General features: G+C 39.0%; 2 protein-coding genes across 11 annotated transcripts in view; one reads left to right on the top strand and one right to left on the bottom strand.

Moving 5' to 3' along the window:
• The window catches only part of znf271 (zinc finger protein 271), a 54,358-nt gene extending 34,771 nt beyond the window's left edge, over positions 1–19,587 (top strand). For all 3 annotated transcript variants that reach the window (XR_007896077.1, XR_007896078.1, XR_007896076.1), the window contains one exon: positions 17,285–19,587. The gene's annotated coding sequence lies outside the window, so the exon portion shown is untranslated. The remainder of the gene's footprint in view (positions 1–17,284) is intronic.
• LOC127434714 (ras-responsive element-binding protein 1-like) overlaps positions 1–25,453 on the bottom strand; it is a 73,611-nt gene that overhangs the window by 10,871 nt on the left and 37,287 nt on the right. For 4 of the 8 annotated variants that reach the window (XM_051687621.1, XM_051687620.1, XM_051687619.1 and 1 more), the window contains 4 exons: positions 12,890–13,018; positions 12,123–12,352; positions 7,785–7,874; positions 7,007–7,170 (listed from right to left, as the gene is read on the bottom strand). In XM_051687621.1, coding sequence (XP_051543581.1) covers positions 7,007–7,170; positions 7,785–7,874; positions 12,123–12,352; positions 12,890–13,016 — 611 coding nt within the window. In that variant the 5' untranslated portion in view covers positions 13,017–13,018. Of the gene's footprint in view, positions 1–7,006; positions 7,171–7,784; positions 7,875–8,939; positions 10,702–12,122; positions 12,353–12,889; positions 13,019–13,527; positions 13,654–25,453 lie in introns of those variants that run through there. The other 4 variants (XM_051687624.1, XM_051687625.1, XM_051687627.1 and 1 more) reach the window with 4 other exon arrangements.

The raw sequence follows: 25,453 nt of genomic DNA, 5'->3' as shown, positions 1-25,453 counted from the left end.
AGATGATCGTCTTAATTTTTGAGGGAGATATTGAGGAAACCAGGAAGTCCAAATAGGAAGTGAAGGCACAAAGGAATAACTGAATGAAAAGCATGCTTGATTTAAGTTCCAAGATCACTCTTTCCCAACATATCCAACACACTTATCTTGTGTCTCAATGAAACAGTTGCTAAAAGATACTAGTACAATTAATACAAAAAGATTTGTATTGATTGCACACAAAATCAAATCTACAAAAGATGCCTATAAAAGTTTTTATTTATTTATGTATATGCATGTGCAAGTGTGAAAAAGGTCACACAACCCAGGTCCTGTAGGTCTCAGTTTTCAGTCTGCAGTCAGTGGTTTATTAATAGCAGGCAGAATGCTGAAAGTCCGTGTGGAGACCTGACAGTCTGTTATATCTCTCTGCTGTGGACTCAGACCTCTCCTCTGACCAATCACAGAAAACCAGCACTGCCAAGTCAGCAAACTGTGATTGGATGGAAACCATCATCACCTTAACCTTATAAAGGAAGGTAACTTGAATCCTCTGTAGAATCCTAACTAGTTGAATGATGCTAGTACACAGTCCTGCATGGCTCTGCTTGTCATTCAAATGAGGTTGAACCATGAATTATTCATTTAAAAAGCAATGAATAATGACGTGGCAGTAAGTTGAGCTTTTTCTTAATAGCATTGCAATTAAAGGAATAATTCACCAATAAATAAAAAATCTGTCATAATTTACTCACCCATGGAATGCTGTTCCAAACCGGCAATGTCTTTCTTCTGCAGAACACAAAAGCAGATGTTAGGGACTGACCACCTTAGTCACCATTTACTTTCATTGCATCTTATTTTTTTCACTACAATGAAAGTGAACGTTTACTGAGGCTGTCATCCTGCCTAACATCTGTTTTTGTGTCAAGACGGCGAGTAAATGATAACAGAATTTTCACTTTTGTGTGAAATATCCCTTTAAGCTTGCTGTCCTTGAATCAAGGATGTCAATATGGAAATTTAACAATCAGGCTGACTAATCTGTAAAGGATCATAAAACTTGTTGATGCATAAACAGGCCCATTCCATCCGATCCAAGAATTCCATCACACTCCCGCAGAGCAAAGACAGAGGGCACTGTGGTGTCAGAAAGTTTCAAAGCAAAGTCAAAGCAAGGGCAACTCCTTTAAAACTGTGGCTGTTCAGCAGTGTAACCGAAGCTGAAAGAGTAAAAGCAAATAAAACAGCCAATCAGATTGTGCACTGACTCTTCTCGGTTGTGATCTTACTCCATGGCAACAGCGACTCCCTCCTCCCAGCCCTCCCTCCCCATTCCATGTGATGCTTTGGCAACAAGATGGCTCCCAGCTTTCTGAACATGCATGAGGCCTAAAACTACCAGTCAACTTTTGCCAGTTTTGAAACACTTCTTTTTTAACTGCTAAAATGTTTATATGCAAGAAGGATTTCATGTAAAGCACGAATGACATCATTGAACTCCTTAGGGAAAACTATGTAATTTAACATACAATCTGTAATTCATTTGCTGTAAACCCCTAACCCCATGTATTACACTTCTGTGCAAATTGTGTCAAATCGTGCAGCTTGTTAAGATGTTTTAAAATTACTTTTCTAAGCAATCTGACATACAGTGATGGAAAACAAATCCCATAGACCTGAATTGAAGGAGGTACCCAAGCCATATATATCTGGGGACTATCATTTCTGGTGGGGTTGGGCTTGTTGGTGGGCTCTTTTGACTTGGGTCACTTAGAACCCACTTAGAAACCACCCAAAGAACAATGGCAATGACCTAGCAACATCTTAGCAACCACCCAGAACATCCTAGCAACTAGGGTTGGAAACCAAGAACCGGTTCTTTTTCAGAGCATGTTCCAGTTTTTTTTTAAATACCAAAGCCGTGTCATTTTTATGACTTATTGTTCTGTTAACGGTTCTTGAACGTGTGTTTTTCCGCCGATGTGGATGGAACGCCAAATACTAAAATACTCTGACCATGTATCCTGCTAAGCTATTCAGCGGCAGCGATGCCCCCTTCTAAAACTACAGCGCGAAACACTGTAGTCCTATTACCAAACTAACGACTCTGAGTCATTAAATCAACAGCATGAAAAATTAAAGCATGACCGGTAGTGCGATCCTGAATGAATGTGCTGGTTATTTTGATTCTACAGGACAAAACAGAATCTTTAAAAACACACAATCATGAAAAAATTCTGTGTAGCTAAACAAGACTTTTGCAAGAATTGTATTAAATATGGATCTGCTGTCTAAATTTATCGGCCAATTATGGACCAAATTAAAAGCATTGGCAAATCGGTTTTAAGCATGAACACGGCGATATGAAAAAAAAAAAAAAAAGACTGTTCATTTATAATGAATTATCAACAAACTTTATGAAAACTGTGAATTCAAATGAACAATCCAGAAATAATGACATATGCAAAACAGCTCCTTTACTTGTAAAACGCAACAAAAATGACTGTTCATTAAAGAGTAAAGTGATCCATCGGGGATGGAGTGGGACAAAAAACCCCCCAAAAAACCAGATAATTTGTGCAGAGTTCCACACTAAAAGGTTTTCTCTCTGATAAGTTGCTGCAACAGCCATCAAGCGCCGTTTGTTCGCTGTCAGATGTCAAAATCCTATGCTGCGTTCAATGTTCCTGTTATGCATAATCCAAAAGTTTATTCGAGAGGTGTTGTGGAGGATATTTGTCAGAAGTCATTATGCAGATTCTGTCTGACACTGCTTTAATAAATAGTTTAGCTGTAAAAAGGCTTATCAAACTGATAGATGCCGTAAACTATATGTTGCGCCCCTGCAGTATTTATAATCTAACAGCCAGTGTATTCATGTGCAGTGGCGGGTAATTTTGCACACTTATCCGCCACTATCGGCAAGAAATGCCGGCTAGACACAGTGGGTGCTTCTCATTTCCTAAATTGTGCATCCTCGTTTCCTCGCTCCTCCATCCACGAGCCCGTGAACCGGAAACCGATCGAAGTCCACCATCATTAAGGACGTACCAATTCTCTAAATGCACCATGAGGAGGCAAGGATCGAGGACGGAGGAAGTTTATCGAGGTTGCTTGAGCGAGGAAACACCGGAGCATCCAATACAGAAGACTTTTTGGTCGAAGCACCTGACGCACGCGTAAATTCTCCTCCTTCTTCACATCTCACAAAAGTTTTAATTCATGTTTCACCTATGCGGTTTCAATAAACCATAATTGTCACATACTTGAATTATTCTGATTTATTCTGAATATAATTAATACAAGTTTCAAAAACATAAAAGGCAAGCACGCAGAATTATTGCAGCTGTGCAAAAACGTGCTCTGAAGTGACGTGCATTGAGCAAGAACATTTCATTTTACAAACACATCCTGCTTCGATTCTTCTGTCCTCGTTTCCTTTCCTTCCATCCTTTCCTCGGTTTCTAAGAGGGTGGAGTTAGGAAGTGAGGAAAAGAAGCAAGGAAAGGAAACGAGGATGCACAATTTCAGAAATGAGAAGCACCCAAAGATGCATGCTTGAGGAAACACCTGTAGTTCATTTGTGCTTTGGCGCCAACGTGCGCAGCGCTACCGCGTTTCGCGGAACACTTTCAAATAGCGAGTTCTCACTTTTTTTTCTCTGTTAGTCATCTGGGAGCAGTTTGTAAGAATAGTGTAGTCTATGAGAACAATGCATAGGATCTCAGACTATCTCAGGATGCATATTCAAATGACATGCAATGACATTGGGACTACAGGTGAATTGTCATGTGTGTCATAATTCAGTACAGCATCAGAAATGGTTCTTGAACAAGTTTGTTCTTTAGACTCCATTTGTAATTTTGTATGTTGCAAAATTATCATTATGATAATATTAATGGCCTATGGTAATATATACGTTATATTTTATTTTCTGAAATAAAATTTGTTTGATAAGTTAAAATGATATATTGGATATATTTATTTGTTGAATGCAAATGGACATAATGCAGCCTTATGGGTTCCTTTGAAATAAATACTCGCCTAGCTCAGACAACGCACTGACTGGTCGATTGGTAGTTTTAAATTGGTAGTTTTGCACATCCCAACCTTTTACCTGCAAATTTCATTACAGCGTGAAAACAATTGTCATTTCAGACAAAACTGTTCTTCAGTAGACATTTCTATCTGAGATCAAAGGATTTAACAAAGTTTTTTTATAAGAAGTTTTTATATCAAAACATCAAATCTCAATACTTATAGAATCGCAATATCGCAGTGCATACTGAATCAGCTATGAAATATCGTTGTAATATCGAATCGGGAGGTCTGTGGCAATTCCCATCCCTAGTATAAATTTACTGGTGAAATCAGACAATCAGTCACCTTTGAGAAATCAATGTGATACCCATGAAAGTTACACAATTGATTGCACTGAAACTGAAATAGTGGTATGATGTTGCATTGTCTCTTAACCGCAAAGCACAGTTGAATCCAAATAATTGTGCTCCCTTTTTCCATTGAGATCATTTTGATTGACGCTAAATATGCGCTCACTTACTCACTGAAGTTTAACGGATACTCGCATGTGGTAAAAACAAACAGTTTTGTGAAATACGCAGAAATACATGCCTGTTTTTGAATTCATAACATATATACATTATAAAGCAAAGAAAATAGCAGTAAAATGCAAGTTATGCGCTGGAGAGAAACAACTCTTAAGCGCATCAAACAGCACACGCCCTCTTTCAACACACCTTACACAGCAGCCGGTCCATATTAAACTGTATGCTTATTATGATCTTCTTTGAATTGTTTATAAAAAGCGTTCTTGTGCGCTGGACAACTTGGGGTAGTGTTCTTCAAATGAGTTATCATGCAGCACATTTTTCACTCCTGTAAGTGACGTCACTGACGGAGCTTCTCCATGCTCGCCGCATATCAAACTAATCGATAAAGAAATTTGTTGTCTATGATTTCCATTATCAATAATTATCGTTTATACCAATTAGTTGTTGCAGCCCTAGTTAAGATTGAAATCAAAATATGGTCTTGGGTGATTACTAAGCTTAAAAGCTACTATTGAAAATAGACTGCAATCAGCACTTCAGTAAGCACTGTGTAAGCAAGCGGCGCCCTCTAGCCATCTGGATGGCATTATCCATTACACCCAGATAAAACTTAAAAGGGTGTTTTGTTCCTTTGGTCGAAACTTTTTATTCTTCTATAATGTGGTTAACATTTCCAGAGAATTGACAAACACATGCATAGAATGAATTTGTAATGTTCTATCATATACAGTACAAACAGTTCTGTTGTTTTGAACTGCAAAAGCAGAAGTGCAAAAATGTTTTAGAAGTACAAAATAAGCTTTTTTCACATCAGTTATCATGCTGTGATATTTAGTTATTTTCAGTATTTAAAAAAACAAAAAAACAATGTTCCTTCTATTTATCTTTCATTTTGGCTCTCTTTAAAATTTTGGCCTGTCATGTGTTCAACAGATCCAACCAATGTTTAAAGGAAATTATTGATGGTCAACACAATAAAAAGCTTTTGTACCTCTTTGTACATTTTTAAAACATAATTCCTAAGCAAAACGGTGATCTGATGACAAAATAAGATAAGTGGCAAAATAACGTTTTTTTGTTAAAATCGGTATTGGCCAAAAAATTTAGTTACATTTATCTCAGATTTGTTATGTCTGCTCTGTTAAATGCTGAAATGGTCTCATTACTTGGTGACAGACTGCTTGAAATGCAATAAAAATTGCATTTGTAATTTCTAAATTTTTCTTACTTAAAAGTATTGGTAATGGAACCGTTAAGGCACCAGTATCGTTAAGGAGAGTTGGAACCGGAAACTGAAAATTCATTACAATTCTCATCCCTACTAGCATATGCATAGCAATATGCTAAAAACTACAAAGAACACCTTAACCACCACCTATAATAACCCTGGCAACCATCCACAACAACCTAGCATCGTGGCGTTAAGTTTTGCCAGAGCAAACACCACTCCTTTTATTTAGAAAATGTAAAAATCTAGTTTAAAACTATGCTCATGCAAATTCCGGCAGATCAAAAATACTGGAAACAAAGAGGACATGTTATCAGGGCAGTAGCAGCCGATGTAGTAAAACTAGATTCTCTTCACATCACTGTTGCACATTCCATGCAAATCAAAGTTAGTGTAGTATTTCCAATTTCGGCTGACAATTCCACTTTACTTCTGCTTGCTACAAGATAACAGCAATTTACAGAGCATCTATTCAAGCCATCTTACCCTCGGGCACTTTAACAACTTTTTAACAACACAAATTTCTTTACTTAGACACACATGCACACACACACACACACACACACACACACAGATCTCCCCATAAGCATTTCACCATCAGCCTTCACAACCTTGGGAGGAAGTTCATGCTTCTGGGAGAAGATACCATGACCAAAGCTGGGGGAGAGACACACGGGTAAAGTCACCCTTTACTTCCTGCAAAGCTTTCTCTGCTTTAATGGGAGCGTGGCTATCCCGTTCACAGACGCACACCAACAACCACAAACAAACCAACGCCTTCATTTATCTTTGTGGCGCACTCATCCTCTGGGCAACTGTTCAACAAAATGGTGAAGACTGGGCGAAGCTTGAGGGATGTAATCAACCAACAAGCTTTTTCACTTTTACTTCTTAATACCTTACCTCAGAATCTTAGAATATTTGGTTATATTCTTATATATATGTTTGTGTTTCACCCCCTTAAGATCCAATCAAATCCCAAGCAATTAAATCAAGTCCCACCCACCATTATTTTGCACTATATATTCTCTTTCAATCACCAAAACGTCTTTGCGGAAGTTCAATGTTTTGCAAATGCTACTTCATATTGTCTTTAACTAAGAAATGACAACTCAGTTAGAAAAAAAAAAAAAATCAACCTAAGGCACACAACTTGGATCCAGTTGGCAGGTCCCAAACCAGGGCTCTAAAGCAGTCCTTTAGTTTGAAAGTAGCTAGGACTGACCTGTGCATGTTGCCATTGGTGGTGAAAGTCTGACCACACACAGAGCATTTGTAGGGTCTCTCTCCACTGTGCACTAGCATGTGACGGTCCAGAGAGCTAGCCGAGCTCAGAGACTTCCCACAGATACTGCAAGAGTGGTCCGATGTCCCGCTATCAGTATTGTGCTGGAGAAAAAAATACAATTGGTTTAGCTAACTTATAGTTCAACAAACGCTAGCCAGTTAACAAAATATATATAATTCAATACAGGCAGTACAAATAAAAATTATAAAGTGGAACAAGCACAATCGATGAAGGCAGTGTATTGGGGCGGTGTAAACGCTTCCAAGCTGTCTGGCCTAGAGGCTTCCAACAATAGCCAAAAGGTACTGCATATTAGCATGACAAATTAGTGTAGATAAGCACTATTACAATACCTATACTACTAGGAACTGAGCATAACTGACTTTAACATTCCTTGACTTTAGTCAGTGTAGACAGTGTAGTGCCATATTTAATTTGACATGTATGAAAGTGTGGCCGTGCGAGTCTAAAGTTTAGTTCATTCAGTATGTTGTCCATGATAATGATTATTCAGCCAACAAAACATTGCAAGTATGTCTTTCCACACATTTCCAGTGAACTAAAAAACATTTTGATTATGTTGTTGCCTTAATGATAAACATATTAATAACAAATTTGTTGTTTTTGTACGCATCTATTTATAAATGGTGTCTGCACTGACTATAGTCTGTACAGGCGATGAGATGAGGACTAGACAGGTAAGAGAGTGTGTTACCTGGCGGATGTGCATGGTGAGCTGGTGTTGGGTCTGAAAGCCCTTATCACATAGCGGACAGACAAGACACCTGCTGTCATCTTTGGCTTCCTAAAACAAATATACACAGCATATATACAATATATATATGTATATCAATCATCAGATTCTAGAAAGCATTTTATCGGACAAAAATTGCCCCTCAAAACAAGATGCATTGTCAATCATTTTATTTCATTTTCCCAGAAAATATTATTTTAAATGCGAAAAATATGTGTTTAAAGTTTATTTGGTCAACTTTTAGGAATATACTAGCATATAGATGGTCTTAAAGCTGAAAAACATGGACCAAGAGCTACAAAACACTAATTTTGTGCATACATAGCATCTTCAATTAAATAGCCCACAGCAATTATAGAATTAAAATAGCCAGTTGAAAACCAAGCTATTTTTGTATAAACTCTACTGGCCATTACTATTAATCATCACAGTCAGAAACAGTTTAAGGAGCGTGGGTAAATGCCCATATGCAGGAGGCAGGAAGTGAGGCCTTGAATGTCTTGTCACATGTACGTGTGAGATACTGAGCTAAATCCACTCGGTTAAATAAACACTTGCTACAACGCGGCCCTTAAACCCCAGGAGCTACATTAGTCATAACTACCGAGTACAAATACTGTATTGTTGCAGATATACCACAATATACGGTTATCTTTTATGTGCTTGAATGCAGTTGCGGGAATATGGAACACAATGTACCTATTTAGGCACGTATCTGAAGATCTTACGTTTGAGAGTTTGATTGTGCACTTAGAAAGGGATTTAAATAAATGAATTTAGACAGCTTCGTTAATTCTAATGGGATCAATTTATTATTCATTTGTTATGAATAATCTTATCATTTGATCTGTGTCTATCAAGTTCTAAATAAAGAGAGAAAGAATCAAATGTGAGGAAGGGTTAAAACACAAAAAAGTACAAATTATCGGTATCAGTCACAATGAGCTGTTAATTAACAGTTATAGAATCAGCCCAGATTTTCCCTAAACGTAACATTTAGAATAAATTCAATCAGTTAAATAATGTATTATTAGTTTGAGTCTTTTGTTTCTAACTTAAGTGTTGCATAATGACGCTGAAACTGTGAAGCTGTTTTTGCACTGATGCCAGACTTACATTTGTTATGTATCATTTGACATCTTATGATCTTGCGTCCATCAAGTTCCAAAAAAAGAGAAAATATTCAAATGAGTTGCAGTACATTTAATTTCTCAAAGTATTATTTCACTGGATTAACCAAATATAGACATTACCACATAGTTATTTAGTATATAAACCCCTTCTTCGATGGATTTCCTGCCAAAATAACTATATTGTGATATATACCGTTACCGTGAGATTTTGGTCATACTGCTCATGCCTACTCTTTTGTAGCTCTCCTTTTTCCCCTCCCCTTCTGTACTTTTTGTTTGCGAGCGTTATGTGAGCATCCTGAAAGGGGGGCAAACTTTTTTCTTTCACCTTGAGTAAGCAAATCTATGTAAACTGACACCACGTGCGCTGCCTTCCTCTCTCCGTTGTTGAGAGTACGGCAGATCATTAACTCCTAGTTGAACATAGCACCGCAGCCCGTCTGCAGTGCAATGAGACCAGTTCCTGTAGTAGCAGTGTAGCAATCTGATGCAGTCACATGGCCCATTATTTACCATATGATGTCATAAAATAAATGTGTTAACACTCATCAAGATCTCATTAAGAAAAAAAAAAAACACACAAAATCCAGCCGCAAACAGACACCCTCATCATTTGCAAAAACACAAGCAAGTAAACTCATACATGCACTCCTGCAGTCAATTCAGGATGGACTTCAAATACACAATCATTTATCTTAAAGCTTAATCAGTATCCTTTAGTTTAAAACATTGCATACCAATTGTTTACTCAATTGAAACGTGACTTGTATTACAACACTATTTTCTGTAAAGCTGATCTGAAACTATGTGTTTTGTGAAAATCGCAATATAAATTTAAATGACTTGACTGGAGTCTTCAAAAACATCTCTGGAAAGAGAAGAGGACTTCCTTTTCCTCTAGTGGAACACTGGCGTACGGCTTGTTTTTCTTCTGTAACACTCTTGGCATCAGTTCAGGACTAGCATGAGCTGACTGTCCAACTGACCATGTTTACCTGCCCTCTGCCATGACATTACACCACATTTAGTGTGTTACGAGGAATATAATGGGATGTGTCATCCAAAGACAGCACGCTTGGTTTCATAACCTTAATTGGGAGCGACGGTTTTCGTCAGATCTTACATGTTTCATACTGACCTGCTTAAAAAGTCCACAGGTCCCTTCATGTGTTATTAAACCTTAGTAAAGACTTTCAAGGATAGTTTTCATTTAAAAAAGAAAGAAAAAGGATGTGATACATTTACTGCGATGCATGTTTCAATATGTAATATAATCTTTTTCTTTATGTTTGTTATTGGTTGCAATTCGTGAGATGCATCTGAGAACACAACCATGATTTTTTTTTTTTTTTACGAGTTTTGATTGGGCCTGTTTTGTGGTACCTGTACTGTACTTTGGTGTGTCTGTATGTTTACTTAATCCAGTAAATTACATAACTCAGTATAAGCCTTTTTTTTTCTCAAAATTGAGCGAAAGAGGCCTGAGAACTAGGCTACAACCTTTCCAGGTTGTACATTAAACAATGCATTAAAAGTTCACAAAGAGAAATATCAGCCATTTGAAAGGACATTTGAACAAAACCAAGCTAAATAAATTCAGAATCATGACTACCAAATTAAATAAAGCTTAAATCACACAAACATTTCTAAATTTCACCAGAAACAGTTTGAGGGTGATGTCACAGAACTGTCAAGAAATGTCCAGGTCACATATAATACCAACATCAAATTAAATAATAATATTAAAATATAATGCTAAATTACATTTATAATTATTTATATATATATATATATATATATATATATATATATATATATATATAATATTTATGATAATAATAATACAATTTATTTTGAATAACAAAAATGAAGCATATTTTTGTAGGATCATTGTAGATTTTTCACATTGGGACATTATTTTCATGACAATAAAGCACATTTCCCCCTAGTGTGAAAATGGAGTGAGAAAACATTTCTTTCTCATTATTGTAATGCAAAAAAAAAAAAAAAAAAAAAAAAAAAAAGATATACTACTTAGACTGCTTTTACATTATTTAAAAGTACAAGTACTTAAAGTATAAATGGAAGTACTATATATTCATGCTAGTATTTGTTGCACTAATTTTAATTTCTGCTGAGTTTAATAAAAAAAAATACAGTATATCATAATCATTGTGTCTGGACAGGACACAAGAGTGACTTTTTTTTTTTTTAATCACATTTGATTATAGTAATCAGAGGCTACAAAACTTTTGCAAAATGTTGCTATGCAAAAAAAATAAAAATTAAAAAAAATGTAAAAATAAAATAAATAGTTTTTTTATTATTATTTAGTTATTTCATTTTTTTTTAATTTTTTTTATAACTTCTATAATTTAGTTTTTTCCTTTTAATTCAAGGGTCAAATGACCTGGACATTTCTTCATGAAATTCACCCTTTAGAACACTAAAATAAAACACTTGCCATCAAATGCAGTTCTGCTGAAGATCATGCAAACTATCTAAAAGAATGTCTCTGATTGGGTAGTTATCAAAAATAGGAAGGTGTGGAAAACTAACACAACAGGGCTTTCAGAGGCTCAACTTTTCTCCGCCAGAGTTCCACAGAAGTGTTAAGGGGTCAAAAGTGACACCTGTTCTCCCCACACAGGAGTGTTAAGGGATGAATTGCACGCTCTAATGGAAGTCATGTGATGCAGCATTGTGGACAAAAGGTGGATTGAGATGCCAGAGCACCATTTGTCACTTTCCGTTTAAAAGCAGGATGCTGCATCCATCAAGTCTCATCCACCTATATAGCTTCTTAACCACAAAAACACACATTTACAAATGGCAAACAACAGCTATTCACTATTTAGGGCTACATCCCTGTTCATATAAATCTTAAACAGTACGCTAAATTAGAATTAGTGCTTCCTGAATCATAGTACACTGAATACTGAGTCAGTGTGAATTTGAGAGAATGAATAAGCGTGAGACATTCAGTGTTGAGTTTGGTTCATAACCACTAACACTTGTCTGCACCACACAATAGCACCTTTATTTTAATACAAGGGAAAAAAACATTACAGTCTGCCCTTGCTTCTTTTAATCCAAGTATACAGTACATGTGTCCATTTGTGCACATACAACTCTCACCCTCATTCACATCTTTATGAAGACTTACCTGACTCTTTCTTCCACTGCGGTTGGTACTGGGGCTTTTGACGGGCACTTTAGTGGGCGTGGTGTGGGCGGAGCCTACTCCACCATTAAGATGGGCTACTTTCATCACAGTGTTCATCATGGAGTTAATGGAAGATAAGTCGACTCCATCGCCTACCTCCATCTCTCCAGCTTCTCCATTCTGTTCATTCTCCCATTCATTCCCTTCTTTTTCTACAGCGGCCGGACCCTCTGTGGACATTTAATATCAGTTAAACATATTAAGACACTACAGTTACAAGGGGCCTGGGTAGCTCAGTGGTAAAATACACTGGCTACCACCACTGGAGTTCACTAGCTCGCTAGTTCGAATCCCAGGGCTTGCTGAGTGACTCCAGCCAGGTCTCCTAAGTAACCAAATTGGCCCGTTTGCTAGGGAGGGTAGAGTCACATGGGGTAAATTCCTCGTGGTCGCTATAATGTGGTTCGTTCTCGGTGGGGCGCGTGGTGAGTTGAGCGTGGTTGCATGTCTCTGTAGCAACGTGCTCAACAAGCCACGTGATAAGATGCACGGTCTCAGACGCGAAGGCAACTGGGATTCGTCCTCCGCCACCCGGACTGAGGCGAATTACTACGCGACCACGAGGACTTAAAAGCACATTGGGAATTGGGCATTCCAAATTGGGAGAGAAAAAAAAAAAGACACTACTGTTACATAGTTTTAAGATAGATGGCACTTAAAGTGTCTTATTTAAAGCAGAATTAATAGATCAAGCTATCCGTTCATACCTGTGCGCATTGTTTTTGTCACTGTGGGGGCGGGGCTCTGTATATCCTCACTTTGCTCCACTTCTTCCTCCCCATTGGGAGCGCAATTTGCCAATTCTGTTTTTGTTTCTTCCGTTGAATTTTCCATAACTATACAGAATAAAAGAAAAAAAAATGGCAGATGAGTCAAGGGTGGTTTGAGTGGACTGGAGCCAAGGTGTAAACAAAAAACAAAACCAAACAAACAACCCACACAAAAGACAAATAAAAAAATAAAAAATAAAAACTTTTTTTTTTTAAATAATAGTAAAGAGTAATAAAAAAAAATTGTCTTGTAAAACCACAAATTATTAATGTTTCCCAACATCAGAGTGGAAAATAGTTAGCTAGTTAGAGAACATTGTCGATGTAGCTTCTTGAAGCAAAAACATAGAATAGGCTAAGGCCGGAATTGCACAGTGTTACCATAAAATGGCACAGTAGGCTAACTTTTCTACTTTTGATAACTTCAGGCAGACTTCATGTAAAACAAAAATAAATGCAAAGAGTCTTAACCTCAGGAGGAACAAAACAAATGGAAAATTGTTCCTGATGTACACTATAAAGGGTACTTGCCCAGTCATAACATAATGTACATAATGTATTTTCTCTTCCCTTACCAAAGATAGATGAAGCACAATACACACATTCTCTTGGCCCTGTTGGTGCTTTATGACTCCAGCACCTGTCTGTAGAGCACAAGTGAGAGGGATTGTATCTATCTGTCTCCTGACCACATGAAACCACTTGCAAACACATGCAAGAAAAGTTAAAATTTCAAAAAGTCTGAAATGATCAGATGACAAATATAGAAGTACATTTTCCATTCTATGTTCTACTTGCACTTTCATTGAACCCTCAATTTCACTTTCTTCTAACATTGTTGAAATATGCTGACCTCCTAGCCAAGTTAAATTAAAATCAAAGATCTGATTGGCAGCATCACAGGCAACCAACAAGGTGTAGCCAAGTAGCTAAGACAAGGGACCACCACATAATTAAAAATTCCTAATTACGCTGGTTTCAGGTTCACCTGACCATGATTGAATATGCTCTTTAAAGCGGTTTACAGGAAACGCGTTCTTGCATAAAAGAAAACAGTTAGATGGAGCGAAACGTAATGGATCAGAAAGCCGAGGACAAAAGACTTGGTCAATTTTTAACTTGGGTGAAGAAAAAAAAAAACAGTGTAAGATGCAATGCAATGCGCAATGACCAAAGACGCCCATTTGAATGTGTATAGCTGTAGCTGTAGGGCATACATTTATAGACTCAATTTTTCCAAGAATGTTTTACCGTGCAGCACACAAATGAAAGCACTACCGTTAAAATATCAAAACTAAAGAAAGTTCAATGTCTGACCACTGGGATGTATTATGCATGAGGGGGGGTGGGTATATATTGGTAAAATTTTATTCCGTGTTTTCATGTGTTAATTTAAAGTTTGGAATATATAAAAATTGTTAAATAAAAAAAATTCCAAATAAAGTAGAAAGAAAAAATTGAGATAAACTAGTTCATCCCATTAAGACTTGTCGGTTGTTTGATGACTAGTCAACCACCGTGACCCATCCTTAGGAGAGACAGATTCTCTCTTCACTAATTACCGTTTCCCATGTACAGCCTCAAAGGAAGCTCCTATGTGGTCTAGGATGCTTCCTCCTTTGGAGAGAGGATAAGGGAATGTGAGTGTGTATGTGTGTGTGAGGACACAGTCAGACACAGGATCTGCTGTTGGCAGAACGGCAACAATGTTGTAGAAATGACGGGGGTAGAAAGTTAACACCAACAAGTGAAACTTTGCATATGACTTTTAACCAAATGGTGGTACACCAAATTTCGCCAATAACAGCGTTGCAACCTGGCATTATATGTGCCCTACTAGATAAGACCCAAATAGATCCTTCTCAATGGGAAGGATAAATAATGTGTGCATGGTGGTACCTCAATACAACAAATTACATCTAACAGGTGCAAGACAGGTTGCCAGGGCATTGCTATTTGGTTACTAAGACGTTGTGAATGGTTTTTAGACCATTGCGAGGTGGTTGCTAGGGTGTTTCGGGTGGTTCCTTACTGCCCCAATCCAAAAGAGCCCATGTCCAAGTCTATATGATATTCTGGTCTCTAGATATGGCTCGGGACCATCTTTCAATGCAAGTCTATGGTATATGTTTTTGCCCGTTTTATCATCCACGAAAAGTCATATTGAAAAGTACACCTTTATGTCAATAAACCATAAAATTTCAGGCATCATTAATGTCCGTAGCACAAACGGTGGTGGACAAAGTGCAAGTGCAGTGCGCGTGAGTTGTACCGGCACGTGGAAAACCAAAGTATACTATGGCCTATCTCAACTTACCAGACAGCAAATACCGCTAGTAACCTTTTTTTTTTTTTTTAACAAGGATAAAGAACAGTCTAATAACTCTGGGAGCACTGAGAGGGACTCGTCCAGAAGCAGCCAATCACATCAAAGCTCAGCAGTAGATCCTTTTTCCCTCATTAATCGAGATGCCCCTCTGGGGTCTTTGGGTGGTGGGTGGCACGTTTATTTGCAGGAAAATAAAAAATGGTTGATGATTACGGTGGGGTGGGGGGACAAATTAGCAGTATAACTCAAAGGGAAAACAAAAAGGAAAGAAACAAGACTAGGACAGAGGGAAAAGGGAGAGAAGGGAAACCCTGTATTAGGAGAGATGGGTGTGGAACTTCAAGAAAGACACTTTTGGGTTCTGTCGATGATTAGAGGTAAAGACAGAGGGGATTACACAAGAGCAGGGCAGGTTTAGAGTTGCACAAGGATTTGGGGTGGGAGTTTGGTGCACAAGATAGCGATACAGAGAGAGAGAGAGAACGAGTTGCACTTGTTGTAAGATTCTCGCTCCCTTGTCAGGAGATTGGGGGACGGGGGTATCTGGGCGGGGGGGCTGCTGTTACTACATCTGCTCCCACCCATCACTCTCACTCTCACTTTCCCTTCACACACACACACACACACACATACACACACACACGACAGAAAGTGGTTCTCTCACATCCTTGTTAAAAAAAAGTCAACAAACAAATCGTGGGGGGAGCAGTAGTGATTTTTGTAGAACTGTGCATGTAGAGCATGTGGTAGGGACCGGTTTGTGGTGCATGCGTGTATGCAAGAAAGTGTGTGAGCTTTTGAGTGTGTGTGTTCATCAGCACACAAGGGTGGAAAAGTCTTCACACAGTGCCAAACCGAGCAAGAATGCTTCTGCTGCTCTCTCTCTCTGTCTCCATTTGCCTTCTCTCTCTCCATCTTGTTTTGTCTTCCATGTCTCCCTCGCTGCCTTTTTTCCCTTTTCTATCTTGCTCATTAACGTCTTCACAAATCCTCTCCACTTCTCTAAAATGTGAACACCACACAAAACTTTTTCAACTCTTTTACTTTTAAAGGTGATAGTTTAATACAAAAAAAAAAAAACACAAACAAACAAACATCTAAATTAGCCAGATTACAATGCAAGTTGAGTTATTTGAACATCTAAATCTAAAAGAAGAATGAAGACTAAGTTTTCATCAATGCTCTCCAACCAATGACTTTTCATAACAGGGTGTTGGTTGGAATAAGCTACAATTTTCATTTTCTCTTAAATTTTCTCTGGGAAAATCAGCAGAATGGGTTTAAATTAGGACTGCACAATGAAAAAACTCATATTGCAATTATTTTGAAAAATATTGCGACTGCAATTTAATTTAATTGTATGAAATTGCAATTGCAATATGTTAAACTAAAATTAGTACATGATTCCTTTTGACCAAAATTTGGTAATGTTTTGCCCATGTTGTGCTGCCAATAAAAAGACTACTCTTTGAGGGTTCACACTTGAGTCCTCTTAAAAATAACTAAACTTGGATCATTTCACTTTAGCCACAAACAAACAAACAAAAAATAATATAGTGAAAAAGAGTCTTCTACAAATTTACATTGTACCTGTCCACTGTGTACATGTTTTTGCCCACTTTGTGACAGGATCTTCATCATCAACATTTTTGGAAATCAGTCAACAAGATTATTATATTATTATACTATTACAATATTTTATTATTATTATTATTTATTATTATAAAATAGCAATACATTTCTGTAATAAAATCTTAACTTGCACAGGGCATTGCTATGTGTTCTAGTTAAACCAAAGTGTACTAAACCGTCAAGCTTTTATTTTGGCAGAACTGCATGAATAGTTTCTGTGAAGCTATGAAGTTTAATTATGGTAAAAAGTGTTTTATTTAAGATCAGTGTATGACACTTTTATTCATGACTAAAATAATTTTGAAAATAAATAAATAAATAAATAAATTTAAAAAAGTGTAAAAACGCTTCTTCTGTCGCCGTTTCATCAGGAATTACAGCATCATTGCAGCCCCACTCACGTCGTTGCTCAAGGGAAAGCCCAATAAATTGCCTTGGAACGATGCTGCATACCAGCATCCTGACCCCAATCTTCCCCTCGTCGTTGAGGGAGATGCTTCAGATTGCGGGATTGGAGCGGTCCTGTCACAACGTCATGGAACACCAGGCAAGCTTTACTCTTGTGCCTTTTTCTCCAGAAAATTTAACTCTGCAGAATGTTACTATGATGTGAGAAATAAGGAATTACTTTCCATGAAAGCAGCCCTCGAAGAATGGCGTCACTGGTTAGAGGAGGCAGTCCACCCTTTCCAGGTTATCACAGATCACAAAAATCTTGAATATATCAAGGCAGCCAAGAGATTGAACCCACGTCAAGCCCGATGGTCATTGTTTTTCACCAGATTCAATTTTACAGTCACTTACCACCCTGGCAGCAAGAACAGCAAGGCAGATGCACTTTCACGCAGACATGATCCACCCTACCTCCAACCTCACCCTGGGTCCATTCTGCCACCATCTGTCATCATAGCACCGATTAGTTGGGACATCATGGAGGAGATACAACGAGCACAACAGCATGAACCGTCACCTCCTAACTGCCCCCCGACCAAGCACTACGTACCCCAAGCTCTACGTCAGAGGACTATCCAATGAGTCCACACTTCCTTGAGCACTGGACATCCAATCATCCAAAGAACTGTTACCCTGGTGCATAATTCATTCTGGTGGCCAACTTTGATTCATGATGTAACTAACTATGTAAAGTCTTGTCAGGTGTGTGCCCAATCCAAGACACTCAGAGAACTGCCCACAGGGTTGCTTCAACCACTGCCAATACCACAAAGACCATGGTCCCACTTGTCCATCGACTTCGTCACAGACCTGCCAAACTCCCATGGTAACACTACCATTCTGGTAATAATAGATCGATTTTCTAAATCATGTAGACTTGTCCCTCTCAAGGGTTTACCCACTGCCATGGAAACCGCTAATGCTTTGTTCCACCAAGTCTTTAGGGCCTATGGAATACCAGAGGACATCGTGTCTGACAGAGGTCCACAGTTCATGTCCCGAGTTTGGCAGGCTTTCTGCAAACAACTGGATAGCAACGTGAGTCTCACCTCTGGTTACCAACCTCTGGCCAATGGACAGGTGGAACGTCTAAACCAAGAGATAGCAGATATCTTCGGAGTTATTGTAGCTGTGAACAAGAGAAGTGGAGCGATTTCCTGCCCTGGGCCGAATATGCACAGAATTCCCTCACTCATACCTCTACGGGTCTAACCCCCTTCCAATGAGTGCTGGGCTACCAACCCCCAATGTTTCCTTGGTCAGGAAAACCTTCTACGGTGCCAGCGGTGGACGATTGGATTAAGCGAAGCGAGAGGGTGTGGGACAGCGCACATGTCCGGCTACAGCGAGCGGTCAGAGCACAACGCTTCCAGGCTGACCAACGGAGGCTCCCCCATCCCAACTATCACCCAGGACAGAGAGTATGGTTGTCCACAAGGGATCTCAAGTTGCAGCTACCCTGCAGGAAGCTCAGTCCAAGGTATGTGGGTCCTTGCAGAATTATCCGTCAAATAAACCCAGTTACTTACTGTTTAGAGCTTCCTGCTAATTACCACATTTCTCCTTCCTTCCATGTGTCCTTGCTGAAACCCGTCCACCCGGCGTCTGGCTCTGGAACCACGGATTCTGAGCCTCCACCTCCACTGGAGGTAGATGGAGTACCAGCGTATATGGTCAGAGAGATCTTGGACTCAAGACGACGAGGGAGCCAGATGCAATACTTGGTGGACTGGGAGGGCTACGGACCAGAGGAGAGATCATGGGTAGCCACCAAGGACATATTAAACCCATCCCTGATCCAAGAATTTCATCATGCCCATCCTAATCGTCCAGCACCACGACCAAGGTTGTTACCCCTCCAACCAACCACCAGAGGAAGCCCTCTCCCGAATACTAACTCTGTACCATTTCTTCTTTGGTGACTTGATGTTTAAACTATATAAATACCATGCTGTTCCATTCTGACTTTGCAAAGTATTGCCAGTTTACCCTGCGTTACCAAGCGTTTTTCCATTGCCATTGCTGATTGTTCTCTTGTTATGACCATTGCCTGTTTTCCTGGATTTACTGCCTTTGGATACCCCTTTGTTTTGTTTGCCTTGTTGGACTGTCTTTTTGGTTTACTGGATTATACTGCCTGCTTAACCACTACCTCTATTTGCCTGCCGATTTGGATTGTTTGATTGTGTACTTTAATAAACTTCCTGCACATGGATCCTAACACCGTCTCCATGGCGAGTTCATTACAGCAAGTGGCTGGGATGTGTAGAATTATGTGTACAGGGTTTGAAATTCTGCATGAATCTGCACAACTTCCAGCACAATTCTAGGCTAAAAAAAGTCTAAAATATAAACTCACTGAGCACTTCATTAGGAACACCTGTACACCTACTTAATGCGATTTTCTAATCAGCCAATCGTGTGGCAGCACTGCAGTGCATAAAATCATGCAGATACGGGTCAGGACTTTCAGTTATTGTTCACATCAACCATCAGAATGGAGAAAAATTTGATCACAGTGATTTGGACTGTGGCATGATTGTTGGTGCCAGACAGGCTGGTTTGAGTATTCCTGTAACTGCTGATCTCCTGGGATTTTCATGCACAACAGTCTCTAGAATTTACTCAGAATGGTGGCAAAAACTAAAAACATCCAGTGAGTGGCAGTTCTGCCGACCAAAATGCTTTGTTGATGAGAGGAGTCAACGGAGAATGGTCAGACAGGTTCGAGCTGACAGAGCGGCTACGGTAACAAAGATAACCACTCAATACAATTGTAGTGAGCACAATAGCTTCTCAGAAAGCCCAACATGTTGAACCTTGAGCTGACGCCAAAAGGGGGTCTCGGCTCGATAATAAAAAAATTCATTAATGGCTTATTTGAGCATCAAGATACAAACAAGAAATCCTTCGCTGACAGCACTGCTCTCCGACCAATACTATTCATAACAGGGTGTTGGATAAAACAAACCAAAATCTGTTCTCAGAGAATGCCAATCGAAGGCAAGCGTGAGGTATCGCATGCATGCATGTGGTGAACTGTTGCCAATTTTTTAGAGCATCCTGGGGGTCTCTGGTTCATTAGGAGCCCATTTATGGGTTAAAAAGATTCCTGCAGCCCAGTGGAAGTCTCCTCCACAAACAAACACACACAAACATTTTGGGTGAACTATCCCTTTAAAAGGCTTTCAGGTCAAACTATACTTCAGTTTTCCGCATGCTGCTACATCTCACAAATTTCCTCATTTGCACAGTACGCTCACTGTCCGTGTGCAGTCCAGGTTTCTAGACACATCGACAGCCTGCTTCTGTAGGTGTTGTCTGCACACTTGCCTGCCATTGACTGTAGTGAACAGTGTAGCAAAACAGTCATAGAGCACATGCGTCGAATGCTTCAGTACGGGTTCATGGTCAAAAGAGTACACTTTGAAAGTCTAGAGTGCTCGCTGCACACGAGATGTAACAGCATGCTGAAAAACAAAGTATACCCTAGCCTTTTCTTAACACACATGCAACCAGCAGATAGGCCTACTTTAATACAATAATGTCATGAAAACTATGCTAACTATGTGAAAAAATATAGTTCAAGTTCAAAGCTAGCAGTCTAGAAAATATTCAAGACTAATATATTTGTGATGTTCAAGTGATGAACCAGCACAGGCGAAGTTTTAGGTCGACATTGAACATTTCACCAAAGGTTTGTCCTTCCATTTACTCTACCATGAGCCACACATGTGACCCTGCCAAGTCCAAATAGCACCTGACTATTTATTATACAGGCATTTCTAATCTAAATTTACCTTTTAACTTAGGCACAAATCCAAAGCATCAACCTCAAACCACAAACCCAAGCCCCCAACTTTCTATTTGCTCAAAAACCTTGACATTGGACTTTTTCCCTTCCTTGTGAGCTGCAGAATAGCTTTGGCCTAAATTCAATCAGAGCCCTTATTAAAGTAATTGGCCTGGCTTCTGGGATGCAAATGACAGAGTTGGAGTGGGTTGGGCATTCAGAGGATGGCTGCCAGACAATAGCTCTAATCCAAACTGCCAAAAGTAACATGTGCCCTTCAAAAGCAAACGGATACCATATGGAGCAATCCTAGTGTCTTCATGTTACCTGCTGGGTAGAAAGAGTTTTGAATGGTCGTTTTATAAATGAAAGGGAGATATGATGAGAAAGGGAAGGAGAGAAAAAAATATGTTCTTTCTGAGTGAGAGAAGGTTGAAGAAAGCAGTTTGCTTTCTAAGGTTAGACTGAATCCAAACAGAATAAATGAATGAGGCAGAGAAGTCTTCAGCAAGGCTAGGGGCTTGTGATGGGGTAAAACCACGGACCATATGTTGGCTGTATATTACAGCCTCTAGTGTGTCTTCCCAGACATCACAACACTCAATAGGATACAGGCAAAATCCAGGCTCTCTTGCATGAAATAAGTATAAGTTAATGCAGATAGATGAGGCGGCAGAGAAAGGAAGCTACTACACCTTAGAGGAACTAAATGCCCAAAGTTCTGATTGAAAAAGTGTGTAAAAGCATTTTTTCCCCCACCTCTCTTCTATCTCTCCACCAATCAAACGTTTGAGTGATTCGAGCGGCTGGGACCCATCCTCCGCCCACTGAGCCAGCATCCTGTCCTAACTTGCCAAGCCAAGTTACACAAATCCTTTTACACACACACACTCCCAGTGTCAAAGAAGACTCACTCACCTACCAAGGGAGTACACCTTAACAATTCAGACACTTTTGTTTCACTTGACATTTTTTTTTTTTAAATAGACAGAAGAGGTTTCGTGTGCAGTTTGTAAGCTTGAACTTTTCACATCTCATTCTCTAAAGGGCAAAGACCAGAGTATCAGTAGAGAACTATGTTTACAGAGACTGAAAGAAGGGGTTGGTGTGGGGCCAAACTAGGACAGAGTGGAAGGAATATTACTCCTCTCTTACTCATATAAATCACACCCGCCTGCCCAGTCTTTCATTGATTGGTTCACTCACACAAGTTCTTCCACTGCATCCCATTGGGTAAGCCGTCCTAGAGTTGACTGTCAAGTATTACACAAGCTCTCTCCCTCTTTGAGACGGTTCAATGGGGAATAAGCCTCTGATCTTTATATAATGGCCTACTGAACTAGTATTGTGTTTGAGGTGAAACACAATTGGACTTTATAAACCACATGCAAAGTCATAAAACAAATGTCCTGCAGCAGAAAATTGTCCTTATCAGCACGTATTGTGTTGCCTAACATGTTGTCAACTACCAGTGAAATTTCATGGGTCTCTTTACCAATTTCAAAACCATTAGCAAAAATATGCTAATATGGTAAAATCCTGTTGAACACACTCTTTTAGCCTATATAAAAAGTTACATATAAATGTAAATAATAAATTAAAACAAATGCATGTCCTTCAAGTGTTTCTCAATGAAGTATTCATTGCTTAATTTTTTTTTAAGTAAGGTCCTACTGAAATATGATTTATTTTTTCCCAAATCCTGTTACCATTATTTTTGGGGGGGGGGGGGGTTGGTATTTCATGTTTAAAGTTTAATTTCATTATCAATAGTGTCTAATAGTTAATTTAATTTTTTTTTTTTTTACAAATGAATATAGAAAAATTACTTATCAACCTCCCACGGAATTTCTTTTTACCAAACTTTTATTCAGTACAACAGCACTCTTGTGATAAATTGCTTAATTTGTATTATTATTAATATTTTTACTACTATTATTTTTTTACTATTAATCATTATTATTATTATTACTACAACAGTGAATATTACATTTCACTATATAATTGTAATATACTGTATTTCAGTCACAATGTCTTCAATTTCAGTCATCTAGCTTTTATTTTGAATCAAGTTTTTATTTTGACGTGTTATTGACAGAAGCTTCACATGCAGATAAACAGTTTGCTACATGGCCCGGTAGTGTGATCATTAAAGCACAAATGCAGTGATTTAATTAGCCTATATAAATATATAGTTTGCATGTGCTGCATGCTTAAGTGGATGAGTGCTCTGCTCTGTCATCTTATTTAACACACAGCGCGCATGATTCTGTGGACATTGGAGTTATGAGCAGTCTGCTTTGCACATGCACTTTAAAGCACGCAGCTCATGCATATCTGTCTTTCATTAGTCTTACTCGGACCGAACGTGTCCTGTCTATGCCCCATTAGAAACTGATGCCTTATGGATGTAGGTCATAACCAGTCTCCATGTTGAAAGCAAGCTGTTTCGATGACATGGTCTGGCTGAGAGGTGAAGACAGGGCATTCTTGAGAGATGTGAGTGTGGAAGCCATTCCCTTTGGGGCTGTACTGGATGTTGAAAGAGCAAACTAAACTGGCCTAACTAAAGAACTACCAGACAATGACTACGTTTACATGGACACCAGAGAGCAGGTTATTGCGAGAAAGCGGCATATTGCGAAAAAACAGCGTTCTTGTTTACGTGTACTGTATAAGCGGTGTACTCTTTACTCCCATATACATGCAGCTCGGTCAGTAAGCAGCATTCTCCAGAGCAACATAATTACCCTGTGACGATTGTGTTAATAACAAACATGGTATCCGAGGAAGACTTCACAATTGTATTATCTGTTGCTTCGCTTTATTTCCAGATATTCCAGAGTTGTTGCTGTGTTTGTTTCCTTACCTTTCTATTGTGACCTTCAGTGGAATTGCACTTTAATAGTGGGGTTTCCCTTTACGTAAAACTCCAGAATTCCCTCAATGCACAAGTGCATATACGTGAACGTGAGGGACCGTCAATATTTTACCGTGGTGTTTATAAATGGGTATAGTTTACAGTGTATGTGCTTTTCACACCGTACTCAATGTTTTGTTGACTTTTGGGCTCCAACCTATGACGTATGTTATTCGGTCTGTTCCACGCACAGCTTTTAAAAAACCTGTTAGAATGCCGTGTATGTGTTTACATGGCCACATAAGCAGCTTTCTCCAGGAGAAACCTAGGTGAGTTAAACCGCTTTCTCTTAATCCCTTAAACAGCGTAAGGAAATCGGCATTCTCGTTTACATGACGTTTCAGAATGCAGTTTTCTGCAAAATCCCTGGAATAACCCGCTTTCTTAAGTGCATGTAAATGTGGCCAGTGTATCTAAACTGTCATGATTCCAGCATTAGCCACATGTGAACAAAACAGTCCAAAATACCAGTGTGAGAAAAACTGACCTCTTTCTAAATACTTCCTCTACAAAGTAAATTCAATGCCTCCAGAGCAGAACAGAAACAACATACGCTAAGCAAAAAGAAACTGGTGGCTAGGCACAAACACACACCAACATTAAAAGGTGATGCATGTAATGTTTTTTTAAAGTAGTGGTTCCACTATGACTGTGTGCTGCTTTAAGCACATTGCTGTTTGAGCATCCCAACCAGCATGACATAGCTTCATTGGGTAACCCAATGGTATTTGTTTTAGGTCTTTTTCATGCATCAATAATCAGAAAATGTTCACAATGATTATAGATATATAGGCATTTTTTTCCAAATATAAATAAGGCTAATTGTTCCACAATAGTTTTTGTCTCTTCATACATATTTCTCAACACAACTTTGGTAAAGTCTCCTAAGCAACCAAAATGGCCCAGTTGCGAGGAAGGGTAGAGTCACATGGGGTAACCTCCTCATGGACGCTATAATGTGGTTCTCGCTCTCGGTGGGGCGCATGGTGAGTTGTGCGTGGATGCCGCGGAGAATAGCATAAAGCATCCACACGCGCTATGTCTCCGCGGTAACACGCTCAACAAGCCACGTTATAAGATGCGTGGATTGACGTCTCAGACACGGAGGCAACTGAGATTCGTCCTCCGCCACCCAGATTGAGGCGAGTCACTACGCTACTGCGAGGACTTAGAGCACATTGGGAATTGAGCATTCCAAATTGGGGAGAAAAAGAAAAAAAGAAGTGCTTCCATCTGCCAGTTTTCTGCCTATCAGGTCTTTTTTGAACCTCCACTACGATGAAAAAAAAAAAAAAAAAACATACAAATTCAAGCACTATCACACCTAAGCAGACAATTTTTGCAATTATTCTCCTCCATGGTAAATCTCACCAC

Source organism: Myxocyprinus asiaticus, chromosome 44 (genome assembly GCF_019703515.2).
Source record: "Myxocyprinus asiaticus isolate MX2 ecotype Aquarium Trade chromosome 44, UBuf_Myxa_2, whole genome shotgun sequence".
In the NCBI taxonomy this organism is placed as follows: Eukaryota; Metazoa; Chordata; class Actinopteri; order Cypriniformes; family Catostomidae; genus Myxocyprinus; species Myxocyprinus asiaticus.
Note: the sequence above shows the minus strand (reverse complement) of the source record. Positions and strands in the feature narration are given on the sequence as shown.